Source organism: Electrophorus electricus, chromosome 11 (genome assembly GCF_041902795.1).
Source record: "Electrophorus electricus isolate QZ-2024a chromosome 11, ASM4190279v1, whole genome shotgun sequence".
Classification (NCBI taxonomy): Eukaryota; Metazoa; Chordata; class Actinopteri; order Gymnotiformes; family Gymnotidae; genus Electrophorus; species Electrophorus electricus.
This window is the reverse complement of record NC_137507.1, coordinates 18,325,780-18,348,466: the sequence shown is the minus strand read 5'-3', so window position 1 is coordinate 18,348,466 and position 22,687 is coordinate 18,325,780. Positions and strand designations below refer to the sequence as shown.

Sequence of the window (22,687 nt, the reverse complement as noted above, 5' to 3'; positions counted from 1 at the left end):
AGAGAGAGGAGAGAGAGAGAGGAGAGGAGAGAGGAGAGAGAGAGAGAGAGAGAGAGCACAAGCGCATTAGTATGTCTGCACAAAATCCCCTTGGTACCGTCATTTAAACAATGACATTACATTTCACAAAAGGCAGGACACCTGCATCAGCAGGACAGAGGCAATGCAAAACTACCAGAGAAATACAAGTGCGCCTGTATACAGGAAATAACTCATTTGCCAAGAACCTTTCGATTCAGTGAAGAAAAACAAGAGGCATTCAAATACCAGAGAAAAGCTTCTCCATCAGCCAGCAGAGAGGAACCTGCTTAATCAAATCAAACATTTTCTTCCCTTTACCAGCAACAACAACAAAGCTACTAGCAAGACTTAAACACAAATGAATATCACAAAGTCGAAAATTTCTGATCATCAGCAATGGCCCAGAATGTTCATAAGGCACACACTAACATGGTATCTTATTTCAGGAAGACACTAAACACACTAGAAATCTTGTAATATTCATTATTAATGATCAGCGACCACCAAGAGGAAAGTCAGAATTGACATTCTGCCATTTTGTTTTATACATTAAAAACCTGACTGTGTGAAATGAAGCAATGTTAGGCTAGTGGGAAATTTTTTTAAAAAAAAATCAGCTGACAAGAAAGATGGCGTGACTAAACAAACTGCGCAAACAGAGTGCAGCCTCCACCGCAAAATGGCAACCGGGTGCGCCGACATACTACCGCCACAAGGGGGAGCAACTGTAATCACAGCCGCCATGAATGGAAAGAAGAGAAAACGCAACATGGAGGCAGCCCTCCCCCCTCTCCATTCTTTCAACGGGACCACTGTGGATATTTTCATGAAGAGATCCCCTCTCCCTCTCTCTCTCCGACACACACACACACGCACGCACAGCGTGTCTGTTCTCAGTTCGCTCTTCCGGAGATGAAGAGCCCTAACAGCTTGTGTGCGTAATGGTTGTGGCTGAAAGAGAGAAACGGACGGAAAGGCGAAGAAATAAATAATGAACCACCGCTTGGTGTCAGAGAGGAGGGAGACGGAGGCAGCGGAGCCACCGGCGAGGCGGGATCAGGACTGACAGCTGGCCGGACCAATCCCGTTTTAATCCTGGTGGGGAGGCTCAACACCGACAGACCTCGCTTACAAGCACCAGCAGGATGGCGACGGAGGCATCGCAGTTTGACGGTGGAGCTGCACACACACGTGTGGTGCCAGCGCCTGTCTGGCCAAGCATTCAGCGGTCTCTGGAGCCAAATGACCCGAGCAAAGAGACGCCGATTTGACGCGGAGATGAAGTTGACATTGGTCCTCGATAGAGGTTCTTTTTTTAAACAGACGAAAATTCCTTTTTTTTTTTTTTTTTAAACAACAGACATCGATTGCAATTTGGTTACTGAGGTTAGGGTTAGGATTGTGTGTTTAGGCACAACATTAATTAGCTATAGTAATACAAATGGAAAGAACGTTGAAGGAAGGGGGGGGGGGGGGGGGGAATTGTATTAGATTAGACATGCATATGTCAGGACAGAATAGACTGTAGATTTGCCTCCATTATGATTGGTAATGTGCCAGACAGACAAGGGGAAAAGATAACCCGTTACCAGGTTAGTAGTCTAGAATCTCTGAGCCACACGCAAGCACAACACCATGTACTCTATGAAAACAAGTCTGCAGGATACATGCATGTTCATTTCTACTGTAAAGATAACTTTGAATTAACCGCATCCATGTTTCCCTATATGGGCATGACTGCTTTTAGCGTGTTGATCTGAAGATAAATTAGCCCATGTCTGTGCAAGAAATGTTGTCCAACAGTGGAAGGATGTGTAGTACAGAACATTTGTACATTTAAGATTACGCTCCATGTCCAGATGCCTTCACCTACCACTAGAAAACTCAGTGGACTGGAGGGCTGAAAATCTCCATAGTTTTAAGCTGGTTCTATTTCGGTCAGTGGTACAATGCAAGCCAGTATGTTCAGAGGCAACATTATACACGCTGCAGACTGAATGAGTTTAACTTGATCCAACACTGTATATTAAGTCACCTATTTATTACAACAGTTTCTGAGATATCAGTTGAACACACTGGAATACTGACTGTCACAGGTCTGTGTGCATCATATTGGTGTATTCTATGTACCTCTATGTGCATCTCTCAATACAGTGTATACTGTTAGGCTGTTTTCAGTTCCACTGCTCACAAGAGGAAAGGTCTTTCTCTCTGGGCACTTTATTTCTGTGGGACTGGGACATTTTCCAGCTCTTAAACAACCCAAAGATTAAAAGACAGGGCAGTTGTGTGTTTGACTGTAAATAGTGTTTTCCTCTGAAATGAAAAGGTCTTGTTAAGTTTTCCACCTTCTTGGTACAATCTCCTTTTCTTTGCTCCAGCAGGGCAAGCCTGCCGTCACTGCTCAAGAATGCACGCATGCGTACTGGCCCACACACGCACAGGTTAGATATCCTTTACTCATTTTAACTAAGCAACCTGGCACACACACACACACACACACACGTAGAGACTGACTAATTTTGCTAGGACAGAGACAGGAAATAAAGAGAGTAAAGTGCAGTAGAACATTCCTGCCTAAATGTGAGGCAGTAGGCCTGCCCCAGGACCCTCCCACCCCCTTTAACTTTGCTGTCTGTCATTTAGATAAGAAGCAGCGCAAAGAAACCGGGTAGACAGCACCCCCCCCCCCCCCCAACACACACACACCCCCAAACCGGATTTCTCTCCCTCCCTTCTGCACTTCCTAAATAAACCCTACACACAGAGGGGAAGGGAGGGGTGGAGTGTGGAAATGGGGGTTGGACGGCGGGTGCGGGCAGACGGACTGGATGCCAAATTAAACGGAACGTGAAAAGATAGTCCAAAGGTAGTCATACATCATGTCTCTCCGCAGTCCTCCCGGATTTCAGTGTAAATGGTCGCCTCCCACATGATGTGGCATTGAGGTTTAAACCCAAAACGCCCAGCTACAACCAATTCAACACCCTGTTCTTCCATCCATTTCTCACTCTCTTTTTCTCCCTCAGGAGTCAGTGCTGGAGAATACGCCTCCTTTCCGCTTCTCTGTGCTGTAGGCAGGGAAGCCCAGCTGCTTTCTGTAGCTTGTTCTGTCTCTGGCTCGTATTTTTTCCCCCTTTTTTCCTGGCTGGCTACTGTTTGATTTCCAGCAAGGAGAGGCAGAAATAGAGCGACATTCCAACACTGGCTTCGAACCTCTAAGCCCAGACTGATGTGACCTCATACTGTTCTCACAGGCTGAGTCACCAGACTCAGGCACACCAACACATGCACGCACATGTACACACACGTTCAGATGCATCAATACATGGAATATGAACAAAAACACAAATACATGGATAAAACAAAAAACATATACTGCCTGACGTATGATTCCTCTGTGTAAGCTGAGCTCTCCATAAATCTAAAGCTGTTCGTGTGTAAATTGCTACATCACTAATGCCCCCTTTCTTCTCAAACCAGCTGATCAGTCTCCATTCTCCCATACTAAAGTGAAATCTCACTGTGACCGCTGCTTGTTTTTTTCCATGACTCCATCTCTCTGGAGCATACACTAACCAGAACCAGAGAGCAATCACACAGTAATGGCCTTAGGAGAGATGTTTTTATATATATATATATATATATATATATATATATATATATATATATATATAAATATAAATATATAAAAAGAGAGAGAGAGCCTTACCATTATCTATACTGATAAAACTCAATACACAGAGACCACTACAGTATCCAAAAAAGTCTCTCCTGTAATAAATAATAATCCAGTGCCATACCTTCTCATGACACTATGGATATGCTTTTTGAAGCTTTAGGATTCTGGCTTCACTATGCCTTGGGTTTCAAGAGGATAAACGTGTCTCTTTCTCCATCGTTCTCTCACACACAAACATACTCCTCTGCCTTGTTAAGGGAGGGGTGGTCCAAGTCAATTGGTGAGTTTGGTGCCACTGGGCAAAAGAACAGTCAAGTCCAGTCAAAGCCTATTAGGCCAAAGTTCTATAATCAATTTGATGCCTAGTTTATACCATTCTAGCACATGCGCATATTCATTTGAGCATGTGCACACACACGGAGAGAGAGGCTGCAACAGGAAGCTAAAACAAGTGTAGGAAGTGCAGCTGCAGCCTGGTATGGCTGTTCTATGAGCCACCTGTCGTGCAGGTAGAGTCCAGCTCGGTTACAGCTTTACAACACAAAAACAGGTTACCCGAGCCGACCGCACCTCCCTCTGTGCTGCTCACGTGAGGCCTGTCGGACCTCCCTAAGGAGGCATCCCAGCACTGAGAGCTAACCCACCTCTCCTAGCCAGCCTTCACTACCAGAAGACTGGTTCAAGCAAGACCCTGAAGGCATTGCCAGTTTAAATGTTTGGTGTTCTGAAACCTAAGTGGTACACCAAAATGTGGTACATTAGTACACTATAATGCAGCTGTTGGTAACAGACATTTACATTGAGGATGTATTTAGCATTCCGAGTGGGTAAATGCTTCTTTAAGCTAAAATCGTTCCTTCGCTGAACATTTGTTTGCCTGGCTCGAACACACCTGACCCTGCTCATGAAAGGCTTGATAATTAACCAGTGGCTTAAATCAGGTGTGTTAAGTCTGGGGAAGCTCACTAAAACACACACTGGGAACCAATGAACCTTTGTATAACATGCAGGTCTATTTGACTAGTTTTTCAGTAGTTTTTCTGAGACAAGCTTAGTGCTGTGGTGTGATAAGTATTCTTAAGCTGCTATATTCAAACATTTGTTGGCAGAGAACACAGTAATTTTAGAGTCCATTTTCTTCACCCATCAGTGGTGTTTGTGTTTATTTTTGTCGTCATGTTGGTGTGTATGTGCAGCATGAGCAGGTAGGTCACCCGAGACAGGAAGATTCTCGGCCACCTGCTGTACTCATGATCTTTATCCCTGTTTTAATTCTAATGTCGCTTGATTTCTCTCTCTGATGTGGGGCTGGAGATGGTGGTGGTAGGGACACTTCAACTCTCCATCCCTCTGTCAATACAACAAGCAAACATTCACAAAGTGCTCTTGGCCTCACGGCCACGCACCGGAACCACAGATAAAGAGAGTTGCGACACTAGGTTCTGCTAGTTAATGTAGTTGATGGAACTTCAAACATTCCTCATTAAACAATCAAAATAATGTGAAAAACAACACATTTTACTTGGCTACAATATGATGAACTTAGGTGTTAATTTTAAGAAAAACATTTCTATTGCCTGAAACAATATCTAAGCCATACTGAAATATCTATTTATTTGAGCTGACTTCTTAGCTTGCAGTGAACATTCATTATCATCGTATTAACTAACTGTATAGTTCACAGCTGACTGACTATTTCCCTCCTTCTATTTGGTCTACAGATGTGTTTAACAGGTGGTAAAACAAACTGTTACATTAACAGAGTTAGCAGAACCAATTACAAGACATGGGGGAGTAAAAATGTATATCCTACCAACAGAAACCAAATATTCTTTAAAATAATCCCAGTTCTGGTGACGAAAAGGTGTGGTTCATTACATGTTTCCCTTGCTCTAATACACTTCAGCAATAAATAATATTTAAATATGGATGTTTTAGTATTAGCAACCACCATGCAGTGGTCTACAGTCTTAGAATGTCTGTTAATCCGGTACATTTGTAAAGTCAATTATATGCACAGAGTTTGATCAGTACAGTCAGTAAGCAAATGCTTTATTGTTTATCATACACATAATACTGGTTTGATTTAATACTGCCAGACCAAACTTACTGTTAGATTATCACCACCACAATATTTAGCATGACATTGTTCCACTCAGAAGTGAATTGAATTGACAGGATCTGCCTTTTAAAGTTCACGCCCCCCATTGAATATAGCAACTCCTAATCCTGTGCCCCATTTCTGCCAAATTGTCACAACTCGGTCAAAGGCTCTGACAACCCATCCAGGATCTAACAATGCTGACTAGTCAATAACGCCACTGTGAGAGATTTACCAATCTGATGACGGGAAAGGCTTAAGTACAATTACCGGATTAAAGCATGGCTCTGTTTCGTTTTTGAAGGAAAGTTAATATACTTTGTACCATATATAGCTGTGCAAATCAAGTTTACAATCTTTGATTGTAATAAGGTTACCAGCAGTCTTTTCAGGTTTCGTATTATAAACTAGAAAGACCTCCTCAATATCCCCGGAGACAGACTAAGCTTTTATATTTAAAAAAAAGAAAAAAAAAAACACAACCAACATTCACACCAAGGAAAGGCTGATATAACCTGATCAGTGTTTTCGTACATCTGAAAGGATTCAATGGTGTGGTGCTCCCCATTCTCCACTGCAGGAATCACTTTTCTGTAAGCACATGCACTTTTCCAAATGATATTTAACAGTTATTAACTTCCATTTGACACAACAGCATTTACTCTGTATATCAAACTGCATGTCATACCAACTGAATACCTATTATTTTTATTGGAAACTGTATATAGAATCCTTCCAAAATGTTTGTACATACACACATTTATCAGCTCACAATAAGAAGCACTGTGACTTATGTATCATTGCAAAATACCAGGAATCACATCTTGTCCACACCAACAACGTTTGAGACATTAACAAATTATATCCATGGTAAAGACACTCAATATATTATAGCTCAACACATACAAGCAGGCTAATTAATCCACTGACTTCAGTAACATAAATTAAACTACAAAGCTACAAAGGTTTAGGTACTGATTTATAATAGACAATTAGAGGAAATCACTGTACCCTGGCATACAGCTCAGTGAATACTGATTTGAAATAGGCCTGTGGGCTTTATTCAAACCCACCCCCACTTCTAAAAGGGCCTTGCACCAGTAGGTGAATGGTCCTCATGCCCCTTGATCACTACTACTCTGCCCTTGAGCAAGCAGTGCTCAAACCCAGTGCTGGAGGAGCACAAAGCCTGCCTTTGCACTCTCCCTTCCCATGCTAAGCTTATGAATGAGACATGCACTTACTCAGGTGAAAAGTCCCCCCCATTAACAATGTTCCCCCACATAACAAAGAACACTTAACTGCACTGCTGATGGGTTACAAGTAAGTACAATGCACTGAGCCAAACGTTGCCTTCGGCATATGGCAGACTGCAATAACAACCTGCGATAATGATTATTATATGACTAATTGCACAGTGCTAGTAGCCTGTGTATGAGGGCCTATGTTGAGCAAAACAGGGACTCCTGCATAACTGAAATGCCATATTCACACACCTTCAATGGCTTCTGATGATGTCACGCCACCATGCACCCACTCATTTGGCCCTCCTCCTCTGCCAGGAAGTAAGCATTATCAAGCTACTGCACACACTATGTATGTTTCATCACAAGCTGCATTCTTTTGGTAACAGTGAAACGCTTAAGCTATAACAATTTTTAATAATTTTTCATTAAACTAAATAACTAAACCCCATCCAGTAAAGCAAAATGTGTTGTGATAGGGAATAGGTGCATGCACATGCTAACTTCAATTGGACACCAAAACCATGTGCATTAATGCCATGTTTAAAACATTTAAATTAAAAAAAACCTTTGAAGATAAGTCTATTAAATTGACCTGCATATTTGCTTTGGACAAGCTTAACAAGAGAGCAAAAAGAAAGTAAAATCAATCAAGAATAGGGAGACTCAAAGACAGAGAGAGTAAGGGGGGTATAGAGAGAGACTTTGATGGTTTCCGGGTCAACAGAGACAGTATGCTGCTGCACTATATTGGGCATGTGATGTTCAACTTTACAGGTTCCTTCTTTCATGACATGCCACACCTGGGCTACTTTTCTGACTCAGTTGGAGACAAAGTTCTGAATAAGCCAGCAAATCACCTCTGGTTAGAATATACATTCCAAAGTCCAATTGCAATCCTGTGCAAGTGAATTTAGAGTTAGGGTATTTGTGTGCGTTGTTTGGGGAGAGGGGGCGTTACAGGGTCTTTGTCAATGTCAAAGAAGAAATAAGACCAGATTAAAGCTGCTTGATTGACCACTTCAGTACCTCTACACCCATACATGAGAAGCAGCACAAAGAAAAGGTACTAAGGCTCATTTCCAAGAGATAGTGAGGCCTGGTCTTCACTCCCATCAGTATAATTATAGGCCAGCTGAAATCATTTTAATAGTTAATTATATATCAGGACGAAGCCTTTCTTTTTGTGACCTTGGATTTAAAGACACAGACGGATGAGAACTAAATCAATAAATATCCTCGTTGTATAGGCAGAGTTTTATGTGCTTTAAACAATTGTCTCGGTTGCCCGTTTTAGTGTTGGCACCTCAAACACTCCAGGTTCAGAGTAAAGAAAAACTTAGGAAAAAAAATGCAGTACATGGGATTGCCAGAACTGGGAGCCAGAGTCAGTGGGTTATAGGTGAAAGAGGTCTCTGCAGACATGCACCCACAAGCCCAAACACCCAGCCTTACAAGAAAGCCCAGGATGACCTTTCTGCAACATCATGCTGTGTTCACTCCATCACACCATTCAAACAAATAAATGCATTCTTTCGGATGTGTGTATACATCTTCCTGCCACTCAGAGAAAGACCATGATAGAAGATCACAAGATAAACAGGACCCACACCTGGCCATTTGGTTCTTCCCCACCTCCCAGTGCTGCAGTAAAATGTATCACTTATGTGGACAGGGGCTGTCAAAACCAAGTTCAATAAATAACGGTTAAGTAGTTTTACAAGAGAGTGAGAATGAGTGTCATTTTAAAGCTCTTAAAGTCTCATATCCTGTTTATTCATTTGTCAACCTTATAACTGTGTAATTTCCCTGCACACACTAAATTACACCTGACAAAAGAATGCTAGCAGGCACAGCTACCCATTACATGAACAATAATTTTTAACTGGAGTGTCGCTTTTTTAAATGTATATATAAAAAAAAAAGATTGGTTGATTTTAGATAGGATTTTGAGCTGTGGTGAATGACAAAGCATGAGTGAGGGCAAAATGATGGAGGCCACAATAAATCCCCTATTGTTCTTCTCACAAAGTGCTGCATATTTATGCTTTTATGTAGCTCAGCCATATGAGAATCTGCCAATGACAGCTCACAGTTCAGCACGTTCAAACAGACCAACCTATAGTCACAACTGCATTTTTGTTATCCACGAAATTAAATATTGCTAGTGTCAATCAAAAATACGGGCCTTAAAAAAAAGAAAAAAAAAGATATTGCTTCTCTAAACACCATGAACCGCCGATATAGTTTGAATGAAAATGATCAAACTTATATATATATATATATATATATATATAAATTATTTTTTTTTACTCGGTGAATTCGCTCAAAGCGATTTCCCCCCTCCCAAAGGTCCGGAATTACTGTTAGCACGTTGTTTGAGAGCAGTCATCAGTGAACGAGCCAAGCTACTCACTAGGTGAACCACGTAAAATATATAAGTAAAATATTCCCCAATATTGGAGGGGTTGTGTTGCGGCTTCTCGCAGCGGAGCATGTTGTGCACTTGCGTGTCCGTGAGTGTGTTGGCGCTGCAGTCAGCCCGGGCGACACAGGGGTGTGGAGGGATGACCACATTAGCCATCACTTCTAGCTCCGCCATTTTCATAACGCGTTCACTAAGGACGGCAAGGAAAGCCTTTTGGTCGGGGGGAGTCCTTGAAATCGGAGGAAAATAGCCCAGCCAACAGCCCGTCGCACATTTCAATTTTGCTTCCTTAAGTATAAATTTGTCACTAAATTACTTATGCAGGATAGACGTTGTTTCGGCGCTATTTGGCGAGTTAGCAGAGCTTGCTGACGACGACAGCTAGTCAGCTCTAGCTAACAAAAAAAATTTAGCTGGCTAGCCGTTTGTTGTTAGCTGTCCAGCATTCAAACAACACGAGCTTACTGGCAAATTCCGACAAATATCAAGGCTGTCGTCCAAGCAGAATATTATTTTCGATATTACTAGCTTTTGGAGGAGGAGGGGGGGGGGCACTCAAATGAAACTGGGCTAACTACTCCGCTAGCTAGTGTGCGACGGCAGGGGGATCCACGGCTAAGCTAACCAGCTAAAGTTAATACGCAGACGGAATTTACGGACCGGGTTGCCGACGTTATCTTCTGCTCTAAAAGTATTTAAGCTAGTGTATTTTCGACACTTATTCGCTTTGTTGCTGGCATACATGTTGCGTTGTGTTGAATTCGGGAATACAGTGTACTGGGTAAAGCATTGCGCAGTTGGTGGTGTTGACTGGCTTTCAAAGCTAAACTAGCTCTTCGGCTACTGGTGTTGGAGCCTGCCCCCTCCCCCACGTTTGCAGCACCTCACAATCACACAGCCAGCTAGCTTAGCCATTACCAGACACTTAGACATCTGAGAAATCACGTTAATGCGGCTACAAAGCAAAACGGCTTCTTGCGCTTGACATGACCATGTTATAAAGCTCAAGGAGTAGCGGAGGACGACTCTTGGTTTGGGTTAAAGATCAGAAATATTTACAGCCTGCGTGATGAATTTTTTAAAAAGTATGAACCTTTTCCTCCCCGTGGGTAAATGTACAGCATATGCCTGGTTTGCGGATAGTTCTAATAATCCGGGCTGACGATCGTAGTAAACAAAAGCCCCGTTGTTGGTCGGTGCCCCAGCGAGCTCGGCTGGCCTGTTTTACACTTTAAGCCTAGGTCCCCGCTGTCGTGTCTGCATTACTAATGTATCCGGCCATCTAAAATACTTGTAAACACAGCCTGGCTTTGAAACGAGACAGCAAAGACGCGTCTCCCATTGTGATAAGAAACACGGTGGTCTGCGTCCAAACAAGACGTTTTTGAAACACATGGAGTTTATAAGAGCACCGAAACATCCACCGAGCCGTCCTTTCCTACACGAAATAGGGAAGCCTCTGTTCTTATTTGGCTACCTTGCCCCGGGACTGTCAGCGCTTCGTGTGGCTAGCTAACCTAGCTGGGACTTGGGGGTTGTTGCTAGGTTTAGCCATAGCTACGAGACACGGTTACGAATGCATTTCCGTTACTTTTCCAAACGAGTGTACCTGGCCGTGTTGACATTCACTTTTCCAGCAAACAGCACGAATAGACAAGAGGAGTTTCTCGGTTGCTATAAGTGGTCTGTTACAGAGTGTCTGTGTCCAAGGCTTACGAACTAGCCAGCAAGCTAGATAGTGTTAGTGTTAGCCGCACCGACGACTGCTAAATTAAGTGCGCTCTGACACCACTGGCTAGCTGCCATTCTCACCAGCCCCCAAAAAACACGAATGAGAGGTATTTATGCCACGAAATAAGGTCGTTCACCACAACTAGGAATAACTTACACATCTAAAAGTAACTAACCTCATTATTATCCCAGCCAGCTAACCTAGCAGCATCCACACAGCCATGAGACTTAGCCACTTCAAGCAAGTCAGTGAACGTTAGCCAACGAGATATGCTGTAACGTGACGAGCTACTGTGATCAAACCACGATTCCGGGGCAGCACATGGATAGCTGTATGACCTGATGAAACACTCACCTTTAATGTCCACTGTAATAGCTGTGGATGGAGGTACAGGGGACACGGGTGAGACCCCCGCCACCCGTTCTTCCACACAACCAAAACAATACTCTTCGGTCTCCACTGCGGATGTATAAAGAAGATTTTGAAAACGCTAAAACTAACACCGCCACCGTTACGGGTGCTCTCTTATTTAAACCTATTATACCCACAGTTTTACAAACTCGGCGCGTAGTTTTGGTCAGTTTTGACCCTCTTAATTTCCCCTGCCTATGCCGACAGTTAGAAACTGGATCCCTTCAATCCTGTCTCTTTTCCCTGTGCAAAAATGGCGGCCCTGGCAGAACTGCCGTAGCCCCGCCTCCCCCACGACCCCCCCTTCTCCCGTCATCGCACGCCCCGCCCATAGGTTCCGCGGGGTTTCCAGCGCGCAATCCCAGGGGCTCCGGGGAGGAGGGTTCATCCGCGGTAAAGCGTGTTTTCTTCCAGTCTACGCGTAGTAGTATGCTAGGTTCCTCACTCCATATACAGTGTGTGTCTCTCTCATTGGCTTGTCCTGGAAAAAGAAAATGGTTTTCTTTTTGTTCTAATCCGTAGACTGATCTATTTTTTGGTACTACAGGCTCGAACATAGTCTTGAATATTCAAACCGCTAAATAATTTGGATACAATGCACAATACACCGCTGTCTTTGTGTATTTACCGGTTAATTCTGAAGCTCTGTATCCTTCACGTTAATGATATTAGTTTATTCCCTTGTACACTTAATGACAACTTGGGACTTCATGTTAAAACGAATGCTGCGGAAACTGGAAATTTTGCAGAGGGGAAATTTTTTAAAAGCGGTATTCAGATATTTAAAATATGAAACACCAAGTGAAACCCCACATATTTCATTAAATTTAATGTACAACCATGAGTGTCACTCGGCTTTGTATTCAGTAGCCTGTGGGTGTGTAGCATGAGATTCTACTTAAATCTGATTAAATGAAAGGAAATTGCCACAGTACTAGTTTTGTCTCCTTATAGATTTTTCATGAAATGTCACTCATTCTGTTAGTGAAAGTTACCTCTTTATGTCTTAATGAAGAGGAAGTTGAAATTCAGAATGCCCGTTTCCTTTTTTGTTGTCTTAACATTTATTTCTCAAATAGTTTATATAGACGCGGCATGTTTTTACTATGCAAGATGGCATGATGGTAAGAATGTTTCTGAGCCATGGCCCCGGGATGAATTGAGCACCTATAAGACCCGAGTAGGAAGCAAATCTTATTATGTAATCCCTTATACAGGCGCAGTGTTCTACTGAGCTAAAGGTTGCTGGTATTCAGTACTTAACAGTTAAGAATACCTTTATCTGTAGAAATGCAAGTTACATTATTTCACTAAAATGTTTAGGCTTGATCTTATTTCCTGTTCTGTCTAGGTTAAGAGAGTCGTCTTTACATCGAAAGTTACTAACTGAAAAATATTTTGTCCCTTTCTCAAGTTTGCATTGAAACAAATTTTCTGCTGTTGCATTAAACTCCAGGTTTGAAGCAGACTGTCTCAACCCAAACAGCTACCCTCCCCCACACCTAAACACAGCCAAACCGCATCCCCTTGCGCATGCGCAGTTCGCGGTATAAAGCTGTGACTATTAGCCTTCACTTGAAGGAGTAAAGCGTACGCAAGCGCTGAAGGTGAAATAGCGAGGCGAAGCAGGCAATTTTGACCAAGCCGCTTGTGATCAAAGCAGTACAAAGAAGTTCCTACGTTTTTTCTAAGGGAAAAAATAAAAAATGACAATTATGTCGTGCTTTCGCGCAGGATTTATTTTCTTCGATCAAATTACATTTTCAACATTTTAAGCTGCGGACGTTGAGGTAGCCGGACACTGAGACGACCAAGATCAAAGCAGAGCTGGAAGCCAGGGTATACTATCAACGTCGATAAGCTTCTTTGTTTATTTCGCAGGATAAAAAAAATGGCGACGTTCTTCGCGTTTACCCCACCCAGTGCCGCTTCAGTAGTTTGAATGACATTGCCCTTGACCAATAGCGCTCCCGCCGTCCTGCGTTCCCGGACCTGGTTGGCTGTTGGTGACATCATCCGAGTGCCGCGTGGGTGGGCTCTGAGCTGTGAGGGGCGAGAGGCGCACCCGGAGATCCGACGCCCTTTAAACGAATTACGCTCACTACGTGACAACGTTTTATTTCCCTTATGAACGCACTTTTTTCTTTGTATATTTAGCATTACTATGCGTTTAAAGATGGGATTTATCGAAGTAGGTAAAACAAAAATCCATTGTTTTTGGACAGAAAAGAGCTTCACAGCCTCGTCCTTTGCTGCGCTCTTCCGTCTGCGGGGAAGTGGGCGGCCCCTGGTCCTTGCGTCACTGGGCAGGTGTCCCACACATGCGGCTACTTCGTGGGGTTATTATCTTATCATACTTTCCAGGTGGCGTAGATTATCTATGCCATGCGAATTATAGCGTTCTAATTTAGGATGAGGGTCTTGGGTTTTTAGACGCGTTTAGAGGTGTTGGGATTGTCGCTGGTGAAAAGTGCGGTGTTCACTGAAGCTATAAAGCCAGAATGCTGCTGTCTGACTTGTGACTCTCCTATCCCTCAAATATAGTCTCCAGCCTTTATCACGAAATCTCAAATTCTGATGATTCATAGTAGATTGACTGGAAACTAGGGTTTGGAATTTGACGTTTAGTTTTTTGTTTGTTTGTTTGTTTTTTTAAATTTTGGATAAACGTCGACAGTGTCCGACGTAGGAGAGCTTGGCTAAAATGAGTTCTACAAGGAAATGCGCAGAGGGAGGGAATTTCCTGTTTTGGTATTTAAATGTTTGCTTCATTTTCCCCCGCTGTTATGCATTTTGTTACTCGTTTGTTAAAGGAACCAAATGCGAATTTTAAATATGCCAACTGCAGCGTTTAATGGGACCCCTGACTGAACTGTCAGTTATAAGTCCTGCGACATTGACTGCTGTTTCATGGCCGCCATGTTGTCGCTCTGTTGTACGCTCTCGGTGTGATTAAATGGCGTATTGGAGCTTTTTCAGTATAAACAAATTACCCTCACCGTATATTTTATAGGCACTTGTATGGGTATTGTTAATTTTAGTGGTGTTAGTTTACCTATTTAATGTCTTCATATATCAGTTTCGAGAGGCATTAAATCGTGTTACCACCACTCCTGTTGTAAATAGTTTCTTCTAGAAGATCTTACTGAATAAAACTTTACAAGTCACAGCACAAGTGGAGATACAAAAAAGTATTTGTCATGGCTAAGTTACAACACTACTCAGGCACTACAACCTGATATCTTAAATTATGTCTGACTGATTCAATGACTTGCAGTATATTTATAACCCTACGAGGGCTGCCAAATAAAAGCTTGGATTATAAAATATCCTGACAGGGATTAACAATTGTCACTACACACTAGAAGGATGTAAATGTTTATAAAATAAATGCCAGAAGCCTTACGTGTGTGTGTGTATATATGTATGTGTGTGTATATATATATATATATATATATATATATATATTGTGTGTGTGTGTGTGTGAGAGAGAGAAAGAGAACAATAAGGTTTCACACTTAATCTATCTATAATCTATAAACCGAAGTAGGCCCCGTGTACATGGCGCCGACCCCACACACGCAGTCTCTGTCGCCCTCTACACGAAGCCGTCGAGGTGTACAGCTGCGACCAATCACAGTACACGACGCCAACAATGGTGCACAGTTGTAACCAGTCGCAGTACATGAAACCAACGTGGGTATACAGTTGTGACCAATCGCAGTACACGAAGCCAATGAGGGTGTACAGTTGTGACCAATCGCAGTACACGAAGCCAATGAGGGTGTACAGTTGTGATCAATCGCAGTGCGCCTTACTGGTAGGTGGGGCGCTGGAAAGGTGACATTCGCGATAAAACTGTTTCCAAGCTGTCGGACAGTGCGCTTTATTAACAATGTCGTCCATTGGGAGGAGAGTGGGCATCTTCCGAGCTGGAGTCCAGTTCCTTAGACGCAGACCCAGCCAGGTTTTCGTCCGAAAGTAAGTATTCAGTAGCTGTTGCCACAGGGATGGCACCGCAGGCTAGCTGGTTAGTTTGGGATGATGATTAACATCCAGGTTAATGCTAGGCTACATGTTACACAGCTGCATAGCTAGTTTAGCATTATATTTGGTTTATTTAATATACTAACTGTGTAAATAAGAGACATTTTATATAGATATTCTCCACGTAATCACGAACATCAAAGTAAGCGTTGTGTTTAAAGTCTAACTCGCTACTGAGATATGAGCTAGCTAACATAGTTAGGTAGCTAACTGGCTGGCTAGCTCAAATTCGCTAAATTGTTCTATGTATTATAGTGATAGATAAATGGATGGATGGATTGATTGATCAATTGATTGGTTATTGGCACTAGTTATATCAGTAGCAGTGTACTATCTCGCTCTTAACTTCTTCTCTGGTGATCACTGGTTGCAGTGGAATACATAATTTCCATACCCAAGTAAAAGTACAAGTAACTATCAAAGAAAAAGATGTGCTAGGTGGAGAGCCACCCCACACGCAGTAATTTAATAGTAATCTGTACCATGTATATCATACTAGTTACCACCATAACTGGCTGAAAATAAACATGATATAGGTGTGAGGTCAATTTTTATTAAAAAAGCTAAATTGTTTAAAGTTATATTAGCCCAAAGGTCTGTTGCCTGCTGGGCCTGGTTATAAAGTATTGGATTCCTGTCACCTGATTTATGATGGCTAGCTAGTGACTAGCTGGAAACACATTCTGTTGCAACTTTTATGTTTACATACACATCAACCAGCATGCATAACTGAGGGTTATGTAGGGTTCTCTCCTGCCTTTTCTTGAAATTTTCACTATTGGTGATTAAATGTAGCTAAATATTATGGGAATAGTAAAGATGGTTTAAGTGCTCCAGTGGTCACAGATCTGCAGACCGTGCTACATGGGATGGACGTATACAAATATGTCTGTTTTTTGAGGTGGGGACTTAATTGCTGACAGCTGCATTAATAGGGATGAACAATACATGTTTTCCGCTTGGGTTATATAATTTTACATTTTAAAAAACATGATCCTGTGAACATCTAGAAAAGCTAGCATGACCTGTAATATCTTGTCTTGTTTTTGCTCTTAAGGGTTGTGGTGTTAATTTTGTTTCAGTTAAAATATTTATTTTGTTTGTGAATTTTATCAAAACAAGAAATATATTGCAAATTGTTTTATACTAGAGATGACACCAAAACAATGCTATTTATCAGAAATGGGCAAATATCAGCAAAAAATGCTGGACTGGATATCGGGACACAAATCTTCATGGAAACTGATCTGAACGATTCCATCACGGTCCAGTCTGAAAATAGCACAACAGTACTTTGCAACAGTGCACCACGTGTGTGTGCGTAGGCGAGTCCAGTTCAACTGAGCAGATGAAGGCTAAGGCGATAAAGATGATCTCGCTTTGTATGGCAGTGAAAGGGGGGAAAAAAAAATCATTTGCTTTAAATAATTTATTTATATTTGTCATATCCCTGCATGGTATATGCATAAATAATGCATCTCCCAGAAAGAGGGGGGGGAAAAAAATTACACAACAATCTAAGGTTTCACCCATCAACTAAAGCTCAGCTCCACATTGTTTGAAGTGAAAACAAATATTGGATTTATATTGAGCAAAAGTCAAATGCAAGATATCGGTATCTGATCAGTACAGAAACAAATTGGGTATCATGCCATCTTTTTAGTTTTTACATACATACAGTTGTGCTCATAAGTTTACATAGCCTGGCAGAATTTGGGGGTTTTTAAGAGAGATTTTTTCAGAGAATAATAATACAACTTTTCTTTTATTCATGTTTAGTGGTTTGGTCAAGCCATTTATTATCAAAATTTTTTGCCATTTTTAAAATCATAATGAGAACAGAAATTACCCTGATAATGTTCACATACCCTAGTCCTTAATACCGTGTATTGCCTCCTTTAACATCAATGCCAGCTTGAAGTCTTTTGTGGTAGTTGTGGATGAGGCACTTTACTTTCCCAAATGGTAAAGCTGCCCATTCGTCTTGGCAAAATGCCTCCAGTTCTTGTAAACTCTTGGGCTGTCTTGCATGAACTGCATGTTTGAGATATCCCCAAAGTGGCTCAATGATATTGAGGTCAGGAGACTGGTTGACTTTTGGTTGACTTGGCCTTGTGTTTTGGATCATTGTCATGTTGGAACATCCAAGTGCATGCCATGCGTAGCTTCCGAGCTGATGAGTGCAAATTTTCCTCCAGTATTTTCTGATAAAATGCTGCATTCATCCTGCCATCAATTTTAACCAAGTTCCCTGTGCCTGTGTAGCTCACAAATCTGTTTGGCATATTGTAAGTGGGCTGCTTTGTGGCATTGGTGTAGTGAGGGCTTTCTTCTGACGACTCGACCATGCAGCCCATTTTTCTTCAAGTGCCTCCTTATTGTGCATCTTGAAACAGCCACACCACTTTTTTTTTTCCGGAGTCTTGTATGTCAGCTGACGTTATTTGCAGGTTTTTCTTTGCATCCTGAATGATTTTCCTTGCAGTTATAGCTGAAATTTTTGTTGGTCTACCTGACCTTGCCTTGGTTTCAACAGAATCCCTCATTTTCCCCTTCTTAAATAGTTTGAACACTGCTGATTGGCATTCTCAATTCCTTGGATATCTTTTTATATAATTTTCTTGTTTTATTAAGTTAACTATCTGATGCAGATCCTTTTGATAATTTTGCTTTCCCCATGTCTCGTGCAGGGGTCTGTCAGGAGCCCAGTAACTTACTGACTCTTTTTATACACACACACTGACAAGCAAACAGATCACAGGTGAGGATGGTTACCTTTAGTAGCCATTTAAACCTGTGTGTATGTCATCATACCAAAGGTTTCAGGGTATGTAAACTTTTGATCAGGGTTATTTGGGTAGTTTCTGTTGCCATTATGATTTTAAAAAAGGGCAAAAACAATTGTTTGATAATAAAGGGCTTGACCCAACCACTAAACATGAATAAAAGAAGTTATCATTATTATCTGAAAAAAATATTTTTAAAAAATCACAAATTCTGCCAGGGTATGTAAACTTATGAGCACAACTGTAAATCCTGTAATGCTCTTGAGCACATCATTAGTAGCACCTGGGGCCACTGGGTGTTTTGGGTCTGTCTTGCCCAGGTGACCTGACAGAGGTTGATGCAGCCTGCTATGGATCTTCTCTCTTACTCCAGACCCATCTTGATGCTTTCACAGTTGCCTTTGTTGTGTTTGTGATTGGCTGTTCTCTTGTACTTTCCTGCAATGTCCAGAAGACTGAAGCCTCTGAAGAGTGAATAACTTCTAAATCCTCTACAGCTGACCATGCATCTAGCTCGCCATCTAGCAGCACCATGTGTGCATACTTGGCCTTCTTCCTCTTAATGCCCTCCTTTATTCTCTTCTCCCAAGGTATGGTAAGATCAAATCTTTTGTTGTTTCTGATGAGGCAGCAATGTCAGGGTGCATGTAGGTCTCTGCAGTGTTCTAGGGGAAATGGGGCAGTCTTCCAAGATTCCCCTTCAGCTGCCAATCGTTTGTGCTGGTGAGCATCCCCTTTACCACTCGGCTGTGGAACTTCAGCTTCTCTCCCACCGGGACAAATGAAATGGCCTTCCTGAGTGGTTGTAGGTTGTTTCTGACAGTGCTAAAGATTACATCAGAAACCATGTCATGGTGCCAGCAACAGCGGCCTTCCCCTAGTGCTTTAGGTGGCAGACTGAATGTGTCCAGCATACCTCTTCTTTAGCACAGCTGGGTAAAGTGTCGCGTAAAGACTGGACATGGAACTTTATCTTGAAGGGTTTCTCTTGCTGGGACTCAGACCAGGAAATCTTGCGGTCTACAGCATGTTTCCATCGGGTCCACACACCTTGTTTGTGCATCCCAACCACTTGGTTTACAAGCATCTCCTCTGTCTTGGCTCTCACCTGTTTCTGGACTCGCCATCATCCTTCATTGCTCGTGGCTTTGTCAAAGTGGATGGCTGGAACTGGAAAATAATGCTAAATGAAACAACTTGGACACCTAATAGCAGACAGAAACCTTAGTTTAGGCCATTTTCACACTTGGACAACTGTTTTAGTAAGCAGAAAATATGAACATTACTTTTAATGTGGGATCAATGAAGCAACATTTAGAAAATCAATTTTAAGTGACTACTACTAACAAACTGTGTGCTGATAGTCCTAATATATCATCATTGGGTGGTGAAAAAAGTAAGCAGGATTAATGATGCTGTCTTGCTGCCGTATAAAAAGGTGCTGCTTTCTTTTCAAGTGTTCATGCGTAGCAGTCGTACTGCTGTGATAAGCCATTACCAATTTTCAGAGCTTACAAAGCACCACATTGTGGGGTCCCTGTTTGCACATTATGCAAATTGACAAGTATTTTTGGAACCCTTACATTGGTTCCGTCGGCAACTCACCACAGCCCTATTCTATGCACCACCTGTGGAGGTGATGGTTCATTCTTCTCTCAAAGCCCTCAGCCACAGACAAGAGGGAACACGTATACCAGCAGTAGCCACAAAGACTCTGGGAAGAATGGCATGTTGGAAAATGCATGTATTAAACTTGCCAGGCGGCCACGGGGTGTAACAGTACGGTTATTCATAGCGAACCTTCATGGTATGGACATCAGGGTTTGGTGCATGCAGTCATATGGAAAATATGTTAATAAACATAATACGGGACCAAATTTCACAAGTTCTGCCCGGGATCCCTCAGCCGAAGGAGCCCATTAGCAAGTTAGCAACATGCTATGTTCCGCTTGTCTTAGGCTGATTGGTGTCTGAGTTGATCACATTATGGTGAGTGCAAATGACCCACAATAGCTGGAAGACCTGTCTTTTTCTTTGCAATTGATGACAATAATGGAGAGAGAGTGGTAGATCAGACAAGGACAGTGTGTCTGCGTTGTTCGTATGTGTGTCAATCACCAGAACTAGGCAAATAAATAAATCCTCACATATTGGTGTTAATGTTTGTGAAACATGGGTAGTTGGTAATCAAAAATATTTTTACATTTGTACAGTATAGCCTGCATGTATCAATTAAGTCAAGGTGATCACGTTCAATCTAAACGACTGTTATTAAGGGACTTTCAGTGTAATAACATTTGAAAATCCAGAAATAACTCAGTACCGTTGTGCTTAAACCAATGGGCTTTTTTCCGCCACTTTAAATACAGGCCTAGAAACAAGCTGGAGCACTTCCTTAGCTCGTTATGAAAAATATGGCTGCCACATATCAGTCTTCTCCAAGAGCAGGGCTTAAAGTAAGTGGTTGGATAAGACTCACCATTTGCTATATAGCTAACATTTTTGGTAATGTTTAAAATAAAATCCACAAACAAAATGTGCCACACAATTTAAGTCCATATCTGTGGATTACATTCAAGGAGAATAATACTAATAAAAAAGTTATGTATATTACTCGAATGTCCACATATGGTGAACTGATGCAAAGGACAAACTTCCTTGTTCTATGCTATTCATACCTATAAGCACAGATGAGATGGGTTTTATTCTTCATTCACCCACCAACCATAACTATACAGTACCCTTTTCACCATTCTGTTACAATCCATAAACAAACTTAATCATCTAAGATTGGCATGTATGAAGAAAATCTGCCACAGCAGAAGTATTTGCACTGCATTTATCTTCAATTTCATTTTCAATGAACCTGGTGGTCATTTCCTAGGGCAGGGGGAGGTGAACCCCACATCGTTGCTCAGTACAGGCAGCCACCCCAGATCACAAAGAACCAGAAGTTCCAGTCAGAGCTGCTCAGCGGGGCCATGTGGTTCTGGATTCTGTGGCACATGTGGCATGACTTAGATGCCGTACTGGTAAGTTAAAGTTTTGGGCTTTTTAGCTCATGCCATTTAAAGGATCGAGTAGCACTGGCATATCCGAGTTGCCTGTAGGTTTAATATTGGGTTTGGGTAGAGAATAATAAAAAAAAGAAAAGTTTATAATAAAGAGAACTGAGTTTGTCCTTTTGAGCTGGGGAAAAGCTAGTTTAATATTGCACTTCCAATTGAAATTTTACAGGCCATATGCCGAAGATGTAAGGACTAGTGTGCAAAAAGGTTTTAAACAGTGCTCTGTAGTCCAGCTATGGTTACTTATTTACTGTAAAGGTTTTAGCCATCGTTGTTGACGGCTTGTCCATGTGATCTTTCCTTTAGGGTCATTTCCCTTGGCCAGATACCTCAGCATGGACAGATGAGGAGTTGGGAATTCCTCCTGACAATGAGTAATGTGGTGTTTAGTTTAATGTGAGTTGGCAGGCCTTCTCTGAGGTCACATTGAAATGTATTTGACAAAGTCAGAACCAGGTATTGTGTGCAATAGTCGGGTACAAGCTGCTCTGAAGAAGTGTCCTACTTGCTCACAAAACCATAACTTGTATTTAATCACTAGATTTGGTTCAGCATTTAGACTTGTTAAATGTATTCATAAAACACTCTTAGGTTTGGTCATACTGAGTATGTCCCCTATAAGTGAATCAACAGCAGGGTTAACTTTTCTCGTCTTTTTTTTTTTTTTATTCTTCAGGTGTACATTGTCACATGTGCATGGATCTTGAAAGCAGGTTCCCCTAAACTTTCCTCCTTAGGACCTGAGCGTTCATGATGTACTGAGACTCATCCGGTCTGGTTTATTAAAAGCTGAGGAACGACGTAGACATCTGCCAAGGATAAGGACTGAACAAACAGAACATTTGATGCCCTTTTTGATTCACATCTAGCAACCTGTTTTATTTGTCACTTAATATATGGTCAGAATGTATGTAAAAACATCTATGAAACTTGTGAATTATTTTTTTCTTTGCAAATTTAATACATTAAATTTGCACTGCAGAATATTCTGACTCCAGATGCTTGGGCAACAGTGATGGAAGTGTGATTAAGAGGAACACAGGCTTTCAACGAGTAACACGCATAATCAATACCATAGCTACAAACAAATCAGGGGGAATATTGTACAAGTCGTTTGTAAAATGTTAGCTTTTGTAAATATGGCTTTTAAATATGGTTACTTTTTAA

General features: G+C 41.8%; 2 protein-coding genes and 1 long non-coding RNA gene across 4 annotated transcripts in view; 2 read left to right on the top strand and 1 right to left on the bottom strand.

Moving 5' to 3' along the window:
• Window positions 1-3,395, top strand: LOC145659718 (uncharacterized). The gene is made up of 2 exons (XR_014125834.1): window positions 1-2,465; window positions 3,051-3,395. It is a non-coding gene; the product is annotated as an uncharacterized LOC145659718 (long non-coding RNA).
• Window positions 1-11,921, bottom strand: part of kmt2e (lysine (K)-specific methyltransferase 2E) — a 35,884-nt gene extending 23,963 nt beyond the window's left edge. The window contains exon 1 of one of the 2 annotated variants that reach the window (XM_026997441.3): window positions 11,563-11,921. The gene's annotated coding sequence lies outside the window, so the exon portion shown is untranslated. The remainder of the gene's footprint in view (window positions 1-11,562) is intronic. The other variant, XM_035527875.2, reaches the window with a different exon arrangement.
• A 3,507-nt stretch (window positions 11,922-15,428) lies between these two features.
• On the top strand, window positions 15,429-22,506 carry ndufb2 (NADH:ubiquinone oxidoreductase subunit B2). Its single transcript, XM_026997348.3, has 4 exons — window positions 15,429-15,600; window positions 21,337-21,484; window positions 21,827-21,916; window positions 22,197-22,506. The coding sequence occupies exons 1-3, from the start codon at window positions 15,515-15,517 to the stop codon at window positions 21,896-21,898; spliced, it is 306 nt and encodes a 101-aa protein (XP_026853149.1). The 5' UTR covers window positions 15,429-15,514; the 3' UTR covers window positions 21,899-21,916; window positions 22,197-22,506.
• The last annotated feature ends 181 nt before the right edge of the window (window positions 22,507-22,687 follow it).